The sequence below is a fragment of the Podarcis raffonei genome, chromosome 12, assembly GCF_027172205.1.
Source record: "Podarcis raffonei isolate rPodRaf1 chromosome 12, rPodRaf1.pri, whole genome shotgun sequence".
Lineage (NCBI taxonomy): Eukaryota > Metazoa > Chordata > Lepidosauria > Squamata > Lacertidae > Podarcis > Podarcis raffonei.
This window is the reverse complement of record NC_070613.1, coordinates 1,706,740-1,727,536: the sequence shown is the minus strand read 5'-3', so window position 1 is coordinate 1,727,536 and position 20,797 is coordinate 1,706,740. Positions and strand designations below refer to the sequence as shown.

Here is a 20,797-nt window from a genome sequence, read left to right as displayed (position 1 = left end):
TGGGCACCTTTCGCCAGCAGGCCATTTGAACCTGGACAAAGATGGACCTGTGGGCTTGGGCCCCACTGACCTTTCCTTTCCTTGGGTCCAGCCCCCATTGCCCCCAGTCCACCCCCGATTCTCACTGCAGATTGACATCCTCATCATCTTTTAAAAAGTGATGGGGGGAGAGGCGTCAGCATGACTTAGCTTATGGGGTTCAGGAAAAGCTCCAAAGCCATTTACAAGAGTCAAATACAATCCTAAAAACGCGTAAGCATAATAAACATCTGCTTAAGGGGATCGAGGGGGCCCTGTGGGCGATGCTGAGCAACATCATGATGTCATGCGTGTGATGCTGTGTGATGCTGCATGACATCATGCGTGCGACATTGCTCAACACCTTGAATCTTCTGTCTTCTTTGGTGATCCCTCGTAGCCAAGTAAGATTGTCTTCCATAAACACGGTTTTAACAGTGACTGTGGAGGCCAATTCTGGATCCACACGTCCTTCCACAGTGGGGACATTGGATTCCGGGTTGGAGTTGATCCGGGTGAGGGTTTGCCAAGCGTGCCTTCCTCTTAGCTCGTTTCTCCCTTTTGTCCTGAGTTCGAGTGTCTTCAAAGCCCAGGACACCTTTGGTCAACGCTGTTCTCCAACTGGAGCGCTCGCAGGCCAGTGTTTCCCAGTTGTCAGTGTTTATACTACATTTTTAAAGATTTGCCTTGAGCCTTTGAACCTCTTTTGTTGACCACCAGCATTACACTTTGTGAGAACACCCTGAATATTAGGAGACTCGTCCCCCTCAGCCCCTGCCAGGTACCATTCTGTGCACTTCTCAGTATAGTATGGTGCTGATGATGTCAAGCTTGCAAGTTCGATGGGGCAGCTGCATATTCCTGCATTGCAGGGGGCTGGACTAGATGACCCTCGGGTCCCTTCCAACTCTAGAATTCTCTGATTCTGCGACCCTCTCGCCTTTTCTCTAAGCTGAAAAGCGCCCGACGCCGCCACCCACCGCCCAAACCAGCTGCTGGTTCTCCAGGCAGCCACTGGGGGGAATTCTTGTCCTGCTCGTTCCAAGCCGAAGAGGACCTAATTCAGCTGCTACTTTCATTTTCCTCTCTCGCTCCCGTTCGCTGCAGGAAAACTCAAACCGGCGTGGAAGACGACGCGGGACGAGGAAGGATCTGCAGAAGCAGCTGAGGAGGTGAGGTCTGCCATCTGGGAAGGGCAGAGTGGTGGAGAGAAGGAGGGAGAAAAGGATCTGGTTGCAAAGGGAGCCCCTGCTGCACGAGGACCCGGGAGGCGCCCCTTGTCTGGCTGGCAGCCCTGGGCAGCCTCTCCGCGCTCCTGGGCGCACCTTCCTCGCTCAGAAGCAGCTCCCTTCAATATGCCCAGACATACCAGGCTGGGTCCCCGCCAGCAAAATTCCTAGGGAGGCAGCAGCTGTGTTTAGCCTGTTGCAACAAAAGGCAAGGGAGGATCCCTGTGGAGGATCCTTAAAGGCTGATCGACCCACTGTGGCTTAAGAGTGCGCCCGAACTGGGGCTTCTCTTCCACAACAAACAGGAGCAGGGCAGTTGCAGGGTTGTGTTTGTCAGGGACACTGTCCTCCTTCTGGCGCTTGCTGAAATTATTCCTTACCCTCCCCAATGTTTTTCCGATGAAAATAGGGACCTCCTGTTCCATAATAATATTAATAATTTTATTATTTGTACCTATCTGACTAGGTGGCCCCAGACACTCTGGGAGGCTTCCAACATGTATATAAAAGCATAACCAAACATTAAACAGCTTCCCTATCCAGATGTCTTCTAAAGGTTGTCTAGTTACTTATCTCCTTGGCTCGTGGGTTCCGTGACTCCAGGCCCTCCAACATTTCTCTGATGATCATAGGGACATCCTAAACCTGGATGTCTCTGTTGGTTAGAGCCAAGGTTGCCGGTTTGATCCCCGTATGGGGCAGCTGGATATTCCTGCATTGCAGGGGGCTGGACTAGATGACTCTCGGGGTCCCTTCCAACTCTACAATTCTATGATTCTATTATTCTAAGGAAAAGCGGGACATTCTGGGGTCAAATGTGAAACCGGAGGGGCTTGTGTAAATCTGGGACTGTCCCTGGAACATAGGGACACTTGGAAGGCCTGTTAATCTTGTTTAGACAAGCCTATTCAGATGCTTAGAAAGCTGGCGAGACTTTTAATCTGTTTTTAGCTCTTGCCATTTTAACTTTTTAACTCAGCTTTTAAGTCATTGTTAATTCTTCTTAATGGCGATTTTATCTTTTAGCAAAATGCTTTGAGATTCTCTTTTTCCCTTTTTTTACAATCAAGGGGTGCATATTTTTATGAAATGAATAAATTAAGCAAACACTCCACCAGAATATAAATTTTATTATTTGAACCCCACACTTCTGACTGGGTTACCGCAGCTACTCTGGGCAGCTACCAACAGATCTAAACACATAGATAAAACAGCAAATGTTAAGAACTTCCTGATGCAGTCATATAAAGCCTTATATGTTTAGACTGATGTTTGCCAGGCGCTCTCTTCAGGGTGAGGGGGGTGTTCTTCTGCTTGCAGTACGTGAAAATAATATTTGAAATAAAAAATAATTATGTTTTTAATTGAATTCTGTTGAAGTGCCACCTGAGGAAAGAGCCACAGCGTTTGGGCACAGTTCAGTGGGCGTTTCCTTTCTCATTGCTTGCAAAATATTCTGAACATTTTTATGTCTGAAATGTGCTGTTTCTCATTTGAGATACCACATGTCTGAACTAGGGGTGGGGTGCTGGGTTTGCAGATGGAAGGCTGCCTGAGAATATCATCTTGATTTCTTGCCATTTTTTTCAGGGGAAGATGGACGGGACCAGAGGAGGTAAGGAAGGGTTCAAATAACTCAGAGGCAGATTGACTGCTTGGGGTGGGGTGGATTATTCCAGATCTATTTCGCAGGAGTTTTTCACGGCACCCCCAATGACATTTATTTTATTTATTTGCAGAAAAAATATTGTTCTACCAATGTGTAATATTTTGGCATTTGGGGAGGTGGGAGGTGCCTGGGTGGGATGCCATCCTGACACACATCTGCAGGAACCTAGAAGGATGCCCTCGGCTGCATCAGGTTCTCCCGGCTCATTCTTGCCTGCACTGACCAGAGCTTGGAGAGTTAATCTGGAAAAGGAACTAGCGCTTGTTCAAATTCAAGATGCCCCCAGAGGAACAGATTCAAATTCCCGGCTGTCCTGTTATGAAACGAACTGGTTTGGTTCATGCTCAGTTACAAGATGCTGTGCAGAAGTATGAAATATATTTGCATAGCTGTTTATACCAATGGTCCTCTGGAACTATTTATGGTTTCTTGGTTAGCCAGTCATTTGAATAATTATTATTTATATGTGCCCTAAGATCGGTGGATGAGGGACAGTATACAAATCATCATCATCATCATCATTATCATTATCATAGGTACTTTGTGTGATATTTTACATGAGTTGGTGCTATATAAAGAAACACACACACACACTTCTGTTTTACAATTTAAAATACTCATTTTAACATCCTTAAAATATCAGTGACTTCCCTTCTTCCCTTTCCATGGTTCATTTTGCATATCATAAATCCCTGCATATTTTACAAAAAAACTAAACCATTCAGTATTCCATTATTGCATCCATCAAAACTTATTTACACTGTTGAATTTATCAGGTGTACACAAATGTTTCCCAATCTGTTCTTCTTCTGCTTTTATTTATACATGTGTGTGCTTTACATATGCATTCAGTTTCTCTGAGGATCAGAAAACAATATAATTCTCAACAATCACATATTAAGAGGAATCCCACTAGAAGTGGTTGCTCTGATATTTTTGCTGACCAGCTCTTCGCTGTCTTTCAAAACCCGCAGGAAATAGGGGAGAACTGAGGATGGTCCTTGTGGGCAAGACTGGAGGCGGCAAAAGCGCCACAGGAAACAGCATCCTTGGCCAGAAGCGCTTTGATTCGAAACTTCAGGCCAGGACAACCACCTTGGTCTGCCAGAGGGCGTCTTGCACTTGGAGAGGCTACGCTGTGTCCGTGATTGACACAGCGGATATTTTGGGCACCGGAGATTGCGATGAAAGGCTGGACCAGGAGACCAAGCGCTGCCTTGACCTCTCTCAGCCTGGCCCTCATGCACTCGTGTTTGTGACCCAGGTGGGCCGCTTCACCGCGGAGGACGAGGAGGCAGCCCAGCGAGTCCGGGAGATGTTTGGGAGGGAGGCCATGAAGCACACCATCCTCTTGTTCACCCGCAAAGAAGCCTTAGAAGGCGACTCCTTGCGGGATTACGTGATGCAGTCAGATAACGAGGCTGTCCGGAAGCTGGTCCAAGAATGCGGGGGACGCTTCTGCGCTTTTAATAACAGGGCGGCATTAGGAGAACGGGAGGACCAGGTCTCTGAGCTGATGGAGATGGTCCTGGAGATGGTCCAGAGGAATGCAAAGCCATACCTGGAGACGCCCATCATGGAGGCAGCGCTTGGATCTTACATCTGCAGGAAAAGGGCCAAGGGAGAGGGGGAAGGGAAAGCTCACAAGGGTGTCAGCTACAGAAAAGTATTTATCGCCTTATGTGTGTGTGGTGCAGTGCTTTACCTGTTACATTACCATTGTAATCGTTTCTCTCAATATCTCCCCTTTAGCAAAGCTGGGGATTTTTAAAGCCAGCCCACCAACTTCTTATGAGGTGTCAGGAGAAAAACAAACTAATTTCCTAATAAACTAATGAACAAACCGGATTGTCTGGGTGCAATGTCCTAAGAATCACCTGCTTAGTATTTTATTTGCCATTGTATCAGTTGCAATGCCCCTGTGACTCTGGACAAACAGAAACAATAGAGCATGTGCTTCTCCACTTCCTATATTACAGAGACATTTGTATTAGCCTCCTCTCCCCATTACACCATAAGTTCCCCGGGCGCACAGGACAATTTTATGCCTCCCTGCTGCTGTCAGATCCCAACCCTGCTACAACATACAACGTTGCCAGGTTCTGCACAGCAGCGCTCAAGATCCATCGGATGATGACCTGCACCACAAACTAGATTTAATGAACACTCACATCATAGTGCTCTCTAAACTGATAGTTGTAGTCTTTTATATACTAATATTTTATGTTCCTCCACATCCGTTTAGTTTCTTTTAGATTCTTATAGTCTTTTAGATATACCTTCTGTTTTAATACTTTTTAGCTTTCCAAAACGTTTTACAGATTCTAAATGATTGCACCCCACCCTACTTATTCTGGTCTATGGCCGTAATCAAGATTTGATTGATTGATTGGTGATGGATTGCATCAGTTCATTCCATTTCTGAATTACATGTCAAACCAATTGAACAGGACAAACATAACAATAGAAGCACATATAAAACTGTTCCACACATGCAAACAAGGAAAACAACCTCACATGTATGAACCTTATCAAAGCCAGTACTATTGTGATATTGGTTTCATAATATTTGAGCAGGCAATATATTGCAAATCATGATGTGTGTGTGCTATGCAGAAATCACAATGTGGGGAAAACCCTGAAGCCAGTCAGTGCCTCTACACAGCTCCATCCATATTTCAGATGTTGTGCTATATCGGTATATTATGGTGTTTAGCTAGTGATATATGGCCATGTTGAAAACCAGGTATCTGTTCACCTCTATAGCTCCATCCTTAATTCAGACATTGTGGTATATAAATGTCATTGCAATGATGAAAACCAGATATTGCCATACCCTCGCAAGTACAGATCAAAATCCCCACTTGTTAATTGGAAGGATTCTGATCTGGGTGGCAAACTATAATTATTCCCACTTAACAAATAGGTGATTGGGGCTGACTGCACACTCTACATTTAAGCTGCATGATTTCCCACAGAATTCTGGGAACTGGAGTTTGCGAAGGGTGTCTGGGATTGTTGCTCTCTAGGAGGTGAACTACAGTTCCCAGGATTCCTGGAAGGAAGTCATGTACTTTTACTGTTCTTTCAACATGTGATGCCGACCACTGACTGAGTCTCAAACAAGCATGAATGAGTGTCCATAAGAAAATTTTGAAAAGACGAAGAAAAATGGTTTGGGGAGGGGGGTATTCAGAAGACAGAGAAGGCAGTGTTTAACCCTTTGCCTGCACACAATTTCCCCTCTCTAAAGTCTCCTGATGACAGACAAGCATGGTGCTCATAGCGCCAAAGTCACAAATTCAATACCCTTACGGCAACTTGCAGATTCCTGCATTGCAGAGCGTTAAACTAGATGATCCTTGGGATCATCTCAGGATCAATTCTATGATTCTAACCTTAAGCAATAAAATACAGAAATATTCCTTAAAAAACAACAACATTTCATTCTGCCTTGCTTTTAAAGTGACAGAGAAGAAAGAGCAGCTTTCTCCTGAGACAAATGGCTTATCAGTTATGAAGCAGCAAAGCAGTTACTCTCTGGAAAGTAGCTCAGCTCCGATCCGAACTGCAGTTTAGGGAGCATTTTGCAAATGTGAATGTCCACAAGCACTGCTGGATTTACGTATAAGCTGAAGAAGCTATAGCTTAGGGCCCCATTCGCTTGGGGTCCCCTAAAAATGTAAAGGGGAAAAAATGGTACATTTCCAAAATAAAGGTAAAGGTAAAGGGGCCCCTGACCATTAGGTCCAGTCGTGACCGACTCTGGGGTTGCGGCGCTCATCTCACTTTATGGGCCGAGGCAGCCGGCGTACAGCTTCCGGGTCATGTGGCCAGTATGACTAAGCCACTTCTGGCGAATCAGAGCAGCGCACGGAAACGCCGTTTACCTTCCCGCCAGAGAGGTACCTATTTATCTACTTGCACTTTGACGTGCTTTCGAACTGCTAGGTGGGCAGGAGCAGGGACCGAGCAACAGGAGCTCACCCTATCGCGGGGATTCGAACTGCCGACCTTCTGATTGGCAAGCCCTAAGCTCTGTGGTTTAGACCACAGCGCCACCCGTGTCCCTTCTCATTTCCAAAATAGAAGATAAAAAACAATTACTTTGATATAATGCATATTTTGTGATGTGCAAATGGCTTGAGATACCTATGATGTCCATAAACGACCATATAGCATATATTCAACACAAAAAAACCAGCGACAATTTGTTGCTGACAAAGGACAGCTGGACATCTAAAGGGCCCCATTACCTTCAGGAGCTGAGGGCCTCATCAAACCTCAATCTGGCCCTGGACACAAGTTCTAATGAGAGAGGGAAACTTTTCTGTCTCTTTTCTCTGTCCACGTGCCGTGAGTCGAGCCCCATGGACTCAGTGGGGTTGGCTTTCGAGAATGCATGTGCAGGATTGGGCTGCCTGCCGCTTGCAGTCTCCCTCTCCCCCCGGAGTTGCTTGCGAAGCCTTTTCCCTTCCAACATGCTGCTGTCTTGGGCAGCCAGGGGGCGTCCCCTGCTCTGCTTCAGGAAACTGAATTTATTCTGCCCTGTGAACTTTCATTTTCAGCTCCGAGCGAACCTTCGTCTCACAAGCTGAACGATTTCAGGGAGAGCGGAGGAAGGAGCAGCACACAGAGCAGAGCAGAAATAGGAAAAATCCACAGATGAAGAGAGAATTATTGTGATCTCCAAAAAGGTAGGGGGAAGAGAAGGAAGCCACAGGTGGGGGGGGGGGACAGGCAAAGGACTCCAAACCGATTAGTTTTTTCATGGTGCAATTTTGTACGTGTTGGCTCAGAACTGAGCCCAATGGTATGTTTAGGACTGCAGCTCAAGGGCAAAGCATTTCTGCATGAAGAAATCGAAATACGCATTCAGAATCTGCTGGTTGTAGCCATCCCAGGGGGCGTTTGTGTGACGACAGGATGAACCTGGCTCACGAAATGTTTGCCCATGAAAAGATGAGGGTTGATGATGCCTCGCTGAGGGGACTTTATGCGAGGATAGGGACAGGGGAGGAATTTAGTTCACAGTTAAAATTGAGCCTACATAATTTGCACTTTCTGAAATAAGATGGAAACTGAAACACAGCCAACCATCGCGATTCACACTTTCCTGAATTTTGTGATGCAGTTTTCCAGCCAAACAATGTATATGAAAATGCAAAAAGCAGGGGGAAGTGTGGAATAAAATACATATATTACTTTTTTTAAAAATAAAAAAATCCATGCATTATGTTGGGGGAAATTGCTTGCAAGAATGTGTACATACAAAAATGTTTTTTAGGAGAGATTTGCAGTAAATGCTGGTGAATTTGCATGAGGTTTGTTTTATTTTTAATGCAGATTGCTGCACAAATTTAGAGAGCTGCATTTGTCAAAATGAGAAACTGAGAGAACTGATTTGAGGCAGGGCTTAGCCTGAGAACCTGTTTTGAGTGCCAGAACTCTGCCCAGAAAAAAAAATTAAGTACCGGTAATTGCATATAGAATAAGGAAACAAAACCCAAGATTTGGGGTGGATTCATGGCCAAAATATTTTAAAATTATTTGAAGAATTTGTGGTAGGATCAGTTTTGCTCTAATTCCTGATGGCACCGAGTTTTACCCTCAGGCTCAGCTGACTAAGCACGAAAAGTGATTCCATCTCTTGACACATTTAAAAGCCTTTTTTGCCTGAGAATGATATCCCTGAAGTCTGACAGAGTCATGGCACACCAACTGCACAATTGTAGAAATGTCTGGACTGATATCCCTTTAATGGGTGTGTGGTCTTTTGAATTTGTAAAACATTTCCTCTTCATGTGTGTCATGCTGGTGGTTTTCGTTCTGTAAATCTGCACATCAGTGGAAATAAATAAATAAGTGGGATTTTACTGGGATTTAAAATAAAAATAAAAATGTATGGACTGCAAAAATAAAAGTCTGCCACAGAAAGTAGCTTGCAATTGTTCGTACAGCCGTAACTCTGTCATTTGCAGGGAGAAGAGACCGGGGCGGGTGAGTCAGTGGCAGCGAGATATGGCAAAGCAGTCAGGATCCACCAAGGTAAGTGGGAACCAAGGTGCCATTTAGGAAATATCCGGATCCTGGCCGGCTAAAGGAGTCCAGGTCTCCTCCCAGCTCTCCTGCAGGACAGAGGAAGTAGCTTTTGCAGTCCCAGTTTGGTCCTCGTGATGCTAATGGAGGAGGAGCTTTGGTCAGTTGTCACTGCAGCGATAAGGAAAAATCCTGGGGTGCGGATTTACTCCGCTGCCTGGCTCATTGGGGTGCCACTCCCCGCAGATCCCTCTGGTCAGCAGGAGAAGGAGTCTCCAGCCAAGTTAAAGAAGCAAAACAGCAGCCAGTAGACCTGATCTTTATTTGTTGCAACAAGGTTCAAACACACAAGGAATAGGAACCCCGAGCTTGGGGTTGCGTGAACTTTAAAGACCTTCCACCCCTTCCCATAATGCATTTCCAGATACATCACAAATATGTCACAAAGTAGGAGTGTTTGGCATGTAGAAACATGAGCCCATCACCCACTCCTGGCAATAACCCCAGTTCCTGACACCTTTTAACTACTCTCTCCCCCAAGGAACACAGGCCCCACAAATTTACAATAATCCTCTCTCAAGTTTGCACTTTTGAGGACCCGTGTCCCGGGGCGTTGGGTTTGCTGACCGAAGGCTGCTAGTAGCTAACATGTTATGTTGCAACAAACATTCCAGCGGCAGAAGTGGTGGCTCAGATTGCGTCGGAAAGAAGACAACGCACAAGATTCTGGTAAGTGTTCCCCCATTGAGTTTAACATCCTGCTGCACAGGATAGGGAATATCATAGAGGGCTGCCCTGTGTCCTCTTTTTCCAGTAAAGGGACCCCTGACCATTAGGTCCAGTCGCGGACGACTCTGGGGTTGCGGCGCTCATCTCACTTTATTGGTTGAGGAAGCCAGCGTACAGCTTCCGGGTCATGTGGCCAGCATGACTAAGCCGCTTCTGGCGAACCAGAGCAGCACATGGAAACGCCTTTTACCTTCCCGCCGGAGTGGTACCTGTTTATCTACTTGCACTTTGACGTGCTTTCGAACTGCCAGGTTGGCAGGAGCAGGGACTGAGCAACGGGAGCTCACCCCATCACGGGGATTCGAACCGCCGACCTTCTGATCGGCAAGTCCTAGGCTCAGTGGTTTAACCCACAGCGCCACCTTTTCCCCATCTTTTTCCAGTAGAAGTCGGCAAATGTGTCCTCTTTTTTGCTCCTCAAAATATGTTTGTGTGTGTGTGTTTATTCCATATACAGTGGTACCTTGGGTTAAGTACTTAATTCATTCCGGAGGTCCGTACTTAACCTGAAACTGTTCTTAACCTGAAGCACCACTTTAGCTAATGGGGCCTCCTGCCGCTGCCGCGCCGCGGGAGAACAATTTCTGTTCTCATCCTGAGGTACCACAGTACCTGAAAGAACACTGTAAACAATTAAAAACATTAGCCAGGACTACAATAACACTTGCAATGTGAAAAAGACTATGGTTAAAATTTGAGCTATATAGATAAATAGGGAATGGTATGAGATGCAGAAGAAGATGTTGTTTGTGGACTCCACGGAGGGGAGGAGGGAGGTCAGAGAATTCAGAGAATTCAGTATTTCATTATTGTATTATAAGTTTGAATGTCAAATCATAAATGTAAAATTAATTTAGAAATTATTTTTTTTAAAAAATAAGAGGGACGGGTAGGAAGGGGGGACTCCCCCCCTTACGTGTAATGGATCCCCCGGGGAACCAATGAAAGAATGTGGTTGGTCAAGGGAGCCGTGGGCTCGAAAAAGTTGAAGAGCACTGCTCTGACGTGATCTTTCTAATTCACAGGGGACAAGGATGAATCGGAACTGTGTATCATCCTTCTTGGCAAGGCCGGTGTGGGGAAAAGTGCCACAGGGAACACCCTCCTCGGAGGGGAGAAATTTCTCTCGGCTTTTTCAGCTAAGCCAACGACTCAGAACGTCCAGAAGGAGAGTGGGGAATTTAAGGGCCAGAAGTTTTCTGTGATTGACACGCCCGCTGTCTCTAGTTCAGAATCTCTCAAACAGCACAAGCGAGAGATAAAAAAACTCTGCAAGTCCAGTCCTTACGTTCTGGTCTTGGTGATCACTGTGGGCCGTTTCACTCCGGAAGACAAGAAAACTGCTAAAAAGGTCAAGAAAAGGTTTAGGAAGAAGTTTGGGAAGCGCATGCTTGTCTTGTTCACCCACAAAGAGGATTTGAAAGGTGAATCCTTGGAGGAATATGTGGAGAAATCCGAAAATGAGGCGCTCCTGAAACTGGTTAAGGATTGTGGGAATCGCTGCTTCGCTTTGAATAACACGGCAGCTGGAGAAGAGAAGGAGGAGGACTCCAAGCTGCTGATGGAAAAGCTCTGGGAGATCCTTCAAGGAGACGGATCAAGGCCCTGCACAGAAAAAGGGAAAGAGGAGGAAAGGGGAAAGAACTGAAGGATGCTCTTATATCCTCTAGTTCATAGTGTTTCGTTTCTTTCTAAAATATGTGGGGCTTCCCTTGTGCCTAATCTGGGAGTTGCAATGAGTGCAGGATGCCACCATTGTTGACAGCAGCAGGTGTTTGTCAGCCTAGGACGCCTGGGCTCAGAGACCTGCCCTGGCTCCCGATTTGCTGCCAGGCCAAGTTCAAGGAATTGCTCTCAGAATATTAAGTTCTTAACAGTTTGGGAGCAGTTTAGCCCTGAGATCGCCTGACCCCACATGTGGTCTCTGGATGCTTTGATTGGCAGAATGGGCACAGTTACAGGTGCCACATCATATCTGTTCTGCATTGATAAGAAATGGTTCTTTCGGTGTGGCAGCACCAACACTCCCTGCATATCGACATCAGGCAGGCAACTTTGCTAACTTTTTTTTGCTGCCTGCAAAAAACATTTTTGTTTAGACAAGGCTACTCACATATTTAGAATACTGATAAGTTTGTAGTTTGTTGCTGGTTTTAATTTGTGGATGTTTTCATTGTTATTCATCATAATCCTGTTGTTTTATTCATTTTGCAAATCGCTTTGAGGTTTTCTACAATCAAGAGGTAAAGGAATTTAATGAAAATAATAACATAATTGTCTGCTGTTTCCTAAACAGCACGTAGGAGTGGATACATCAATCCACTTCAGTTTTCTCAGTTTGTCATTTTTCCTGTCTTAAACTCTCTGGAAATGCATTATTTTTATTTTTGAACCATTATGAAAGTTTAGCCGTATTTTTGTGTCAATTTCTCCTAACAAAACCTTTGTACATTACGTACATACTTTTGCAAGACACTGTTCCTAATAAAATGCACCTTTGCATATCATTTTCACAGTTATATGCGTTCTTGTGAACTTCAGCTACAGAACTACGTCGCAAGATTCCACAAAGGGAGGATTTTAGATATTGGCTGTTTCATTTTGCTTTGGAAATTTATTATTTCCACCTTTCAAAGGAAGCTGGATCAAATTTGTCCTGCATCCCTCATTCCACTTCCTTGTTCCTCAGACCCTTTAATCTGTCTGGTATTTGTAGGGCAGCCCCATGGGAAATCCTATTGAACTCGGTGGGACTTACTTCTGAGTAAAAATGGTTCGGCTTGCAGTGTGAAGCTGCCTAGTCTTTACCCAGTTACCTGGGAGTAAGCACCCTTGAATACCGTGGGATTTACTTATGAGTAGACAGCGCAAGGCTCCATTTTCAATTAAGGAATAAACACTCCCAGTGTTTCCTGAGAAATGGCTGGCCGCTGAAGCATTGCAATTACGGAATGGAAAGGGGATTGGTGACCTTTTCCTTCAAAATTATAGGAGGGGCTTTGTGCGCCACCATCACCATTTCCTCCATTTGGTGCAGGAATTTTATTTTCAGGATAAGCAGGAGTCCATTTTTGCACCTACACACACCACTTTTAATTGTTCTCCGATACTTCAAGGGGAGGAAAAAGGAAAACCTGGGCATTCCAGGATCAAATCAGAAACTGGGATGGCTTATGCAATTCCTGGGCTGTCCCTGGAAAACAGGGGCTCTTTGAGAACATGCATTCTCCCACCTCTTGGTCGGACTATCCCTGATTGAGATTTCAGAAGGCTCTCCCGGCTCAGGAGGCCAAGGAAGGCAGAGAAAGCTGCAGGGAAACTATGGGAGTAAACAGCGAAAGCGAAAGCGAAATCTATGTGCTGTGGACCATTTCTGAGAATTTGCACCGTTACAAATAATACCCTGCCTTGTGTGGGAAACCCCGATAGGCAGGTAGAGCATTCTGTTTTTCATATCAGTCGTTTCTATCTTCTGCTCGACCTTAAATGCAAAACAATATAGCAGTTTCTCTCCTCTTTGCACAACAGCACAGCAGAGATCTCGCAGTTTCATTTCACATGCTATGTTTTGTTTATGCCGCACAAAAACCTTATTTCACATACATTTATCTGGAGTGTGTTACAGGAATTTATGTAAAGATTGGGGGCAGGCGGGGTGTTTGGCCTCCAGCAGACAACACACACACACACACACACACACACACACTACCAAACTCAACACAATCACTCCTGCAAATGTCCCCACAAAACACTTCATCACAGTTTTTTCGTATCTCTGTTAAAAGGGCCTCCGCTGCACATTAACGAATGCAACAATCCACTGATAAACATATCTACATACTGGCTCACTGGGAAAACTTTAGAAAGGCATATAAAATCTCTCCTGTCTGGATTTGTGCCATTCCAACTTTGTTCTGTTCAGGGAAGGAATAGCTATCAAGGGGGGAGTCTGGGATGTGAGCAACCATAATCCCTGAAACCTGGGATCACGTACTCAGCAGCGTCTTGCACAAGAGATACTCCCTGGCATCCTGGCAAATGGGTGCCAGGCAGGTAGTCATCTCACGCACAATAGCCAACCACCCAAGAATGGATTGTGCTCCTGGGTCAGGACAAAGAGGTGTCATTACCTGACCTGGAAACCCAGGAACTTGTCAATACTTCCTTTGTATCACTTGATGGGGGTAAGGTGGAGGGCAAGAGAGGGTTGGGGGCAGAACCTGATGGACGGGTTTCTGCCAGAGACCCCTCCCAATTTGTGACATATGTGTGATGTATCTAAGATGTGTGCATGATGCTTCACCAAAGGTGTTTATGGGGGAAAGTGTGGGATGTGAAACACAACTACAACATTCCTAGAGTGAACATGTTTACACATGGGGAGGAATGTTTGTCCAGCCAGCAGGTAAACTTCCTGTTTCCTTCTGGGCTGGGACAGACTTCCTCTGCATGTGACTAGAGGTGGGTGTGGCCTCACCTGTGCAGGTAATGACAAAAGCACAGGGCAGGGCAGCCATCTCTCTCTCTCTTTCACCACATGCATCGAAGACACAACATCTGCATAGCCAAGGATGCTCTCTTGGCCTCCAGCCAAACAGAGGACAAAGGGACTGTCTTCTTATGAGATAGTTTCCAGGTGTATGTTACTTTTCTAAGCTAAGTCTGCCTTCTGGGATTCTATTGTGAACAGAATGATGTGTGAGTAAACTCTTTTTATACTTTTATAGAAGGCTGTGTCGTGTCTTATCTTTTATGAGGGAATAAGGGGGAAATACCTGAACAGTTATTATAGAGGCTTCAGCGAGCCTGAGCAAACGCATCCGCTGCAAGTTTAAAAAGGGGAATGTTACTCTGCTAAATTGTGAACTTGTTTACACCAGTTGGAAAGGCTATAATCAGACAATATATCCTCTCCTGCATCCCTGAACATTCCCACAAAAAGAAAACTTATGAAAGAGGAAGCATCCCTTTGTTCGGGGCTTCTGCCATGTGGAAGTCCTGTTGCAGCAGTCTTTTGAATAAAAGATCAAGCTGACCAGCTGCTGTTTTGCTCCTCATTTTTTGGCTGGTGTCTTTGTTTGGCAATCCAAGTGAGCCCTGGAATTTTCCTATAGCAAGTGTAGCATGCACAGTGCGATTGCAGGAAAAGTGTGCAAAATCTGTAGAAGGACTTTAATTTTAATTGCTGTATTTTTCCGTCTATAAGACGCTCCCATGTATAAGATGACCCCTATTTTTTGAGCCCCAAATTAAGCAATAAATATTTTAAACGTTCCATGTATAAGACGATCCCCAATCTTAAACTTTAAAAAAATTGGGGGAAATATAGTCTTAAACAGAGAATAATACGGTAAGGTTATTCTCCCCAGTTGGGGGCAGTTTATTATATTCCACCATTCTAGCACAGGGGTCGGGAACTTGAGCTTGCAGCCACACAATCTGCAAAATGCCAGGAAAAAGAAAGAGGCTCTGAAGGCAAATCTTCTGATTCCATGATAATGGGGCCACAGTGGTCTCTGAGCTTGTGCAGAGTGCCTTGCCTCTCTGCTGGGCAGCTGCTGCCTGCACCCCTTTAAAACTTCAGGACAGGAATAAGGGACACAAAGACAGTGAGAGTCAAGGTCGTGGAGGGAAACGCCGGGACCAAAATAGCTGCAAAGACACACGAACAAAAATGTTGAAATGTCTGTAACTTCCTTTGCAGCAGAACTTAGCAGCATTAACCCTCATGATTGCTTTTGTGCGGGCAAAAACTTTTTCTTTAAGCCAACGGCTTTTTCTGGCAGGCTGTGGGTGGAGTTTTGGCCATTTCTCACTGGAGGAGAACGTAGTTTATTGCAGCCTATCTTTCCTTTTCAGCTTGGAGCCAACAGCAGCCGCCTCCTCTGCTCCTTCTGTCTGCACTTCAGGAAAAGAATGTCGTCCAAGAACGTCCAGAAGTAGGAAAGATCTGGAGGAGCCACACCTGTGATCTCCAAAGAGGTAGGTGGGAAGGGGTGAAGAGAACAGGGTCAAAACGGGAGACATTTTTCAACAAGGCTCTCTCCTAAGAAAGACCCAGGGTCTGTTGCAGCAAAAACAGGAAGGAATCTTCCAACAACTTCAAGATTCTCGGGTTTCTTCTTCTGCAACAACATCTGTGCAATTATAAAAATATTAAGAGCTTTTTCAAAAACGGTTTTATTTATCCTTTTGAAATTTATACATTTCATTAATTTCACAATCATTTTAGCATTTCAAAGTTTGGCTTCTTTCCCCCTATTTCTGCGGTTCCTTAAATTTATTTTTTAATATCTTCTGCATATCCAAATTCATTTAATTTGCTCATTTAATTATCTACTTTAAATATAAATTAAATATAAATTGTAGCTAAAAACATATAAATGGAGATATGATGTTATAAAAATGTTAAAAATGGAAAATCAATTTAAAATAATAATTCTATAAATAAATAAATAAATAAATAAGACTTAAATTTATAAGACAGTGAGCGCTGCAGTCCTAACCACACTTACCTGGGAAGAAGCCCCACTGAATTCAGTAGGACTTGCTCCTGAGCAGACTTGGTGGAGGTTGCACTTGGAATTGCAATTCAGCAATTCTGTTGACTTTAGCAAGCCCTGCACTGGGGTTGATGTATCACCATAGAGGTTGCACCCACGCCCTGCCTTCGGCTCATGGGGCAGGCTGGCTTTCAAACAAATGAGTAACTTGCATTGTTTGCAGGAACAAATCCTGGAAGACTGTCACCTTGAAGCAAGAAAATTGCCACGGGAGAAAACATGTCACGTGAACCATTGCTGAAAACCTCAGAGGTAATCCCCAAGAAAGGGTGGGCAATTTGCTCTTGGATCATTTAACAGAAAGGAGAGTAGAAAGGTAATTCATAGAATCATAGAACTGTAGACTTGGAAGGGGACCCAGGGGTCATCTAGTCCAACCCCCTGAAATTCAGGAAACACAGTAAAGAATCACTGACAGGTGGCCACCCAGCCTCTGCTTTAAAATCTCCAGGAAGGAGAGTCCACAACTGTTGAACTGCTCTTACTGTCAGAAAGGTTTTTCTGATGTTTAGTCAGAATCTCCTTTCTCATAACTTGAAGCCATGGGTTCGAGTCCCGCCCTCCAGAGCAGGAGAAAACTGGTGATTGGTGGTGGCAGCTGGCCGGAGACTGGCATTGGCGATTGGGGGTGTGATTGGTGTCTGCGCCAAGGCCTGCTTACGATCGGCTGCGGCAATTGGGCGATTGATTAGCAGCAGTGGCGATGCTTGCGTGCAATTGTGTGTGGTTTTGTGTAGTGTGCAGGAGGGCTTATGGCAGTGAGTGTGCAGACAATTGGTGGCTGTGGCAATCCCCCCCATTTTTTGTTGCAGTCCCCCCAAAAAGGGGTCAACTTATACAAGGGGGCGTGTTATACACAGAAAAATACGGCATCTCTGTTTCTCAGGGTCTGTGCACTTTGCAAAAAGTGAGGCCTCAGAGCACTGAGAAGATTCAGAGGGGTTGTTCTTAAAGAAGAGCAGTGGGTGATTTAATAATAATAATAATAGATTTAAAAGCATTTCTCAACGAGCATCAAATTAGTGTTCAAGTTTGCAAACCGAAGGCTGCTCTGGACTAACCTTAAACTATCACAAATATTTCAGGCAGATGAAGATTCCGTCGGAGAAGGTAAGAAAGAAGGCAAAACATCACATTTTTGGGGAGAAATCTACATTAGCTACTGTCTCACAAACATTATTTATCCCTTCCTCCATTTTTAATGGTTCCAGGTGAGTCCAAGCTATCTGAAAGACTGTATTCCCTCATATGAACCGGCTTGGATTTTGAACGATACCAACTGTACGAATGTCATGATCTACAGGAATAAACCATCTGAAAAATTCACCCCTGTTTGCAGATTGTCACCCCTGTTTGCAGCACTGGCAAATTCGTATGGGAGAGGACAGTCCTTCAGATAGCCTGGGTCTAAGCTGCACTTGGCACAATCAGCACAGTTTTCCTTCCACTGCAGTCCAGCTTCCAACAAAAACTATCTGATTCGTCTTGCTATCCACCATGGCCAAATTTAACATGCTAAATTTCCCCATATGAACTGGCCCGGTTCCTGCAATCATCCTTTGAAATCCTTCTTTGTGCGCCTCCTCCTCGAGAAGTCCGGAGGGCGGCAACACAAGAACAGGGCCTTTTCTACAGTGGCTTCCCATTTGTGGAATGCTCTCCCCGGGAGGCCTGCCTTGTGCCTTCATTGCAGATCATTTAGGTACCAAGAGAAAAAGTTTCTCTTCAGCCAGGCCTTGGGCTGATTAACTTTCTATGGCCTTTTAAATGTGTTTGTGGGAACGGGGTTATTGGTTTGTTTTTGTCCTTGTTTCATTATGTATTTTGTTTTCTCGTTTTGTATTTTTATGATGTGAGACGCCCTGTACTTTGTGGATGAAGGGTGACATACAAATTTAATAAATAATAATAACCAGGGCATTTTTTCAGCTGGAGCTCAGCTGCGGTACCTCTCAGGTGGGTTAGTGTTACAGAACAAGGGAGAAGTTTTTGGTGAGCTCCAGCATACTCTTTTTCTACAAAAATAGCATGGATCATAATGGATGTTGTGATTAATTACACAATACCACACCATTCATTTCAACACAAAGGCCACTAATTTTAATGGAAAGGAAATACAGTGGAACCTCGGTTGTCGAACACCTCTGTAGTCAAACATTTCGGGTTTTGAATGCCAAAAACCCAGAAGTAACTGCTCCAGTTTTTGAATGATTTTTGGAAGCTGAACATGCTACGCGGCTTCCTTTTTGAGTTTCCCTATTGTACTGAGGCTTCCATATTGAGTTTTCGGTTTTCAAATGTTTTGGAAACGTTCTTCCGGAACGGATTACATTCGAAAACCAAGGTACCACTGTATCATCAGACAAGCAGCAGAAGCGAATCCCCATCCTATTCTCCTGCCTGATTTCCATCCCAAACAACAAACAGGTGAGCTGCTGCCATTTTCACCCCTCTGCTTCGCTGGACGGCAGTGAGGTGTTGCCTTGAATATCAGAAAAGGGTTGAGGTTCATCTGGAGAGAACTCGAACCCTATGGTTGCTGATCTCCTGTTCCCTAACATCTCCTCCATTGCTCACAGGAGAAGACAGAGAACTGAGGATAATCCTCGTCGGTAAAACAGGCTGCGGGAAAAGTGCCACGGGAAACACCATCCTTGGCCGGAAAGAATTCGTGTCGGCGCTCAGGCCAGGAACAACAACTGTGACCTGCCAAAGAGGCCAGGGGACCTGGAATGGCAGGACTGTCTTGGTGGTGGACACAGCAGATATTTTGAGCTCAGGTGCCTTCAGTGATGAAGAATTAGCAGCCGAGATCATCCGTTGCATTGAGCTGTCCAGGCCTGGTCCCCACGCTCTGGTTTTCGTGACTCAGGTGGGCCGTTTCACAGCAGAAGATGAGGCGGCAGCGAAGCAAGTCCAGGATGTCTTTGGCTTGGAGGCCACCAAGCACATGGTGGTCTTGTTCACCCGCAAAGAAGATTTAGGTGGAGGCTCCTTGCGGGATTATGTGGGGTGGTCAGAGAACAAGGCTGTCAAGGAGCTGATGGAGAAATGTGGCCGCCGCTTCTGCGCTTTCATTAACAGGGCAGAAGGGGAAGAGAGGGAGGAGCAGGTCTCCGAGCTGATGGACATGATCCACGACATGGTTCAGGAGAACGGAGGAGGCTATTACATCAACGAGCTGTACTTGGAGCCCGACATAACCAATGCAGATCTCAGGAGTTACATGACAGAGAACAGATGGGCCAGGCAAAGAGCAGAGCAAGTTTCTGGCAGGAGGCAGAATGTACCACGTCTCGTGGCAGATTGGTTGTTGGTTGCTACGGGGATTGCAATTGGGTGCGCTTTGCTGGGGTACATTATTTGGTGTGTGTTTTCTTACTTTCAAGTTGGATCCTCTGCCTCCTAAAATAGCTCATATTGGTCTTCCATACCCTCTCCAGCTGCTTTTGGCCTACAACTCCCATCATCCCTAGCTAGCAGGACCGGTGGTCAGGGATGATGGGAATTGTAGTCCAAAAAACAGCTGGAGACCCGCATTTGGGAAACCCTGGGATAGAGTGTCAGACAAGGAAATCCCTGACTGCTCAGGGTTCAGATCCCCACCACTCAGCCATGAATCTCACTGGGTGACCTGGGGCCAGTCACTCACTCTCAGCTTAAACTACCTCACAGTTTTGTTGTGAGGATAAAATGGGGAGGGAGAGAATTATGAACTCCTTGGAGGAAAAGGTGGGATATAAACGTAATTAATAAAGAAATAAACTCTTGTGTGGCAAGACGAGCAACCTAACTTGGAAGGTTAGAGTTCAGTGAGCGGCAGTAGTGGTTTGAATGTCAGGCTCAGAGCTGGGAGAGCTGGGTTCGAATCCCTGCCACTCAGCCATGAAGCTCACTGGGTGCTCTGAGTGCCCACTCTGGCACAGTGCCATAGGTTCACCACCACTGCTCTAGAGCAATTGCCTTCAATGGCTTGAAATAAGAACCAAGAGTGCCCACTATTTAAATACGTGACCAGGAAATGGGGGTGGGGGGTTGTGCAGAGAGGGGGCTGCTATCCCTGAAAGGCTCTGGCTGCCTTTCTTGAAAATGCTCAACCTACATGGCTTAAAAGCCGTGCTCAGTTTTTCTCCCTCTTGCAGTGATACGGATTCACATGACTCTGCAACAAAGCTATTTCCCAAACCAAAGAAGCCTAGAAGAGTATAGAATGTGGCCTTGGGGGAAGGAAGACCCCTGTGTGCTTGTGTGTGAGTTCAAGACTATGCAAAAAGGGGGGTCAGATTTCCTAGAAGTGATGAACAGAATCTAGGAGCCACTATGTAAGACGAGCCCAATATTTGGATCTGGCCAGGGACCCACCTAGTCCTGCATCCTGTCACAGCCACACGCTGTGATTCCCAAACAGTGGCATTCAGAGGCAATTGGAGACTTTGCTGCTCTTAGGATATGTGGTTCCAGTGGCGTAGGAAGGGGGGTGGGTGAGTGCA

The 20,797-nt window shown here is 45.4% G+C and overlaps 3 protein-coding genes across 3 annotated transcripts in view; 2 read left to right on the top strand and 1 right to left on the bottom strand.

Annotated features, from left to right (window-relative positions):
* Nucleotides 1-20,797, bottom strand: part of LOC128398360 (GTPase IMAP family member 8-like) — a 214,977-nt gene that overhangs the window by 52,928 nt on the left and 141,252 nt on the right. The gene's annotated exons all lie outside the window — the stretch shown is intronic.
* LOC128424149 (GTPase IMAP family member 8-like) lies at nucleotides 1,106-20,086 on the top strand. The gene is made up of 7 exons (XM_053410026.1): nucleotides 1,106-1,190; nucleotides 2,838-2,862; nucleotides 3,891-4,684; nucleotides 8,898-8,964; nucleotides 10,770-11,224; nucleotides 17,393-17,417; nucleotides 18,887-20,086. Exons 2-7 carry the CDS (start codon nucleotides 2,844-2,846, stop codon nucleotides 19,714-19,716), a joined length of 2,190 nt encoding a protein of 729 aa, XP_053266001.1. The 5' UTR covers nucleotides 1,106-1,190; nucleotides 2,838-2,843; the 3' UTR covers nucleotides 19,717-20,086.
* LOC128424304 (GTPase IMAP family member 7-like) lies at nucleotides 6,880-12,251 on the top strand. The gene is made up of 4 exons (XM_053410330.1): nucleotides 6,880-7,613; nucleotides 8,898-8,964; nucleotides 9,630-9,684; nucleotides 10,770-12,251. Exons 2-4 carry the CDS (start codon nucleotides 8,938-8,940, stop codon nucleotides 11,390-11,392), a joined length of 705 nt encoding a protein of 234 aa, XP_053266305.1. The 5' UTR covers nucleotides 6,880-7,613; nucleotides 8,898-8,937; the 3' UTR covers nucleotides 11,393-12,251.

Bases quoted from the DNA above. Each gene is read 5' to 3' on its own strand.
- LOC128424149 (XM_053410026.1), top strand. The intron at 4,685-8,897 runs TAAAGCCAGCCC...TGTCATTTGCAG, and splicing joins TTAGCAAAGCTGGGGATTTT to GGAGAAGAGACCGGGGCGGG. The intron at 8,965-10,769 runs GTAAGTGGGAAC...TCTAATTCACAG, and splicing joins AGCAGTCAGGATCCACCAAG to GGGACAAGGATGAATCGGAA.
- LOC128424304 (XM_053410330.1), top strand. From the start codon at position 8,938: ATGGCAAAGCAGTCAGGATCCACCAAG. The intron at 8,965-9,629 runs GTAAGTGGGAAC...CAAACATTCCAG, and splicing joins AGCAGTCAGGATCCACCAAG to CGGCAGAAGTGGTGGCTCAG. The intron at 9,685-10,769 runs GTAAGTGTTCCC...TCTAATTCACAG, and splicing joins AGACAACGCACAAGATTCTG to GGGACAAGGATGAATCGGAA.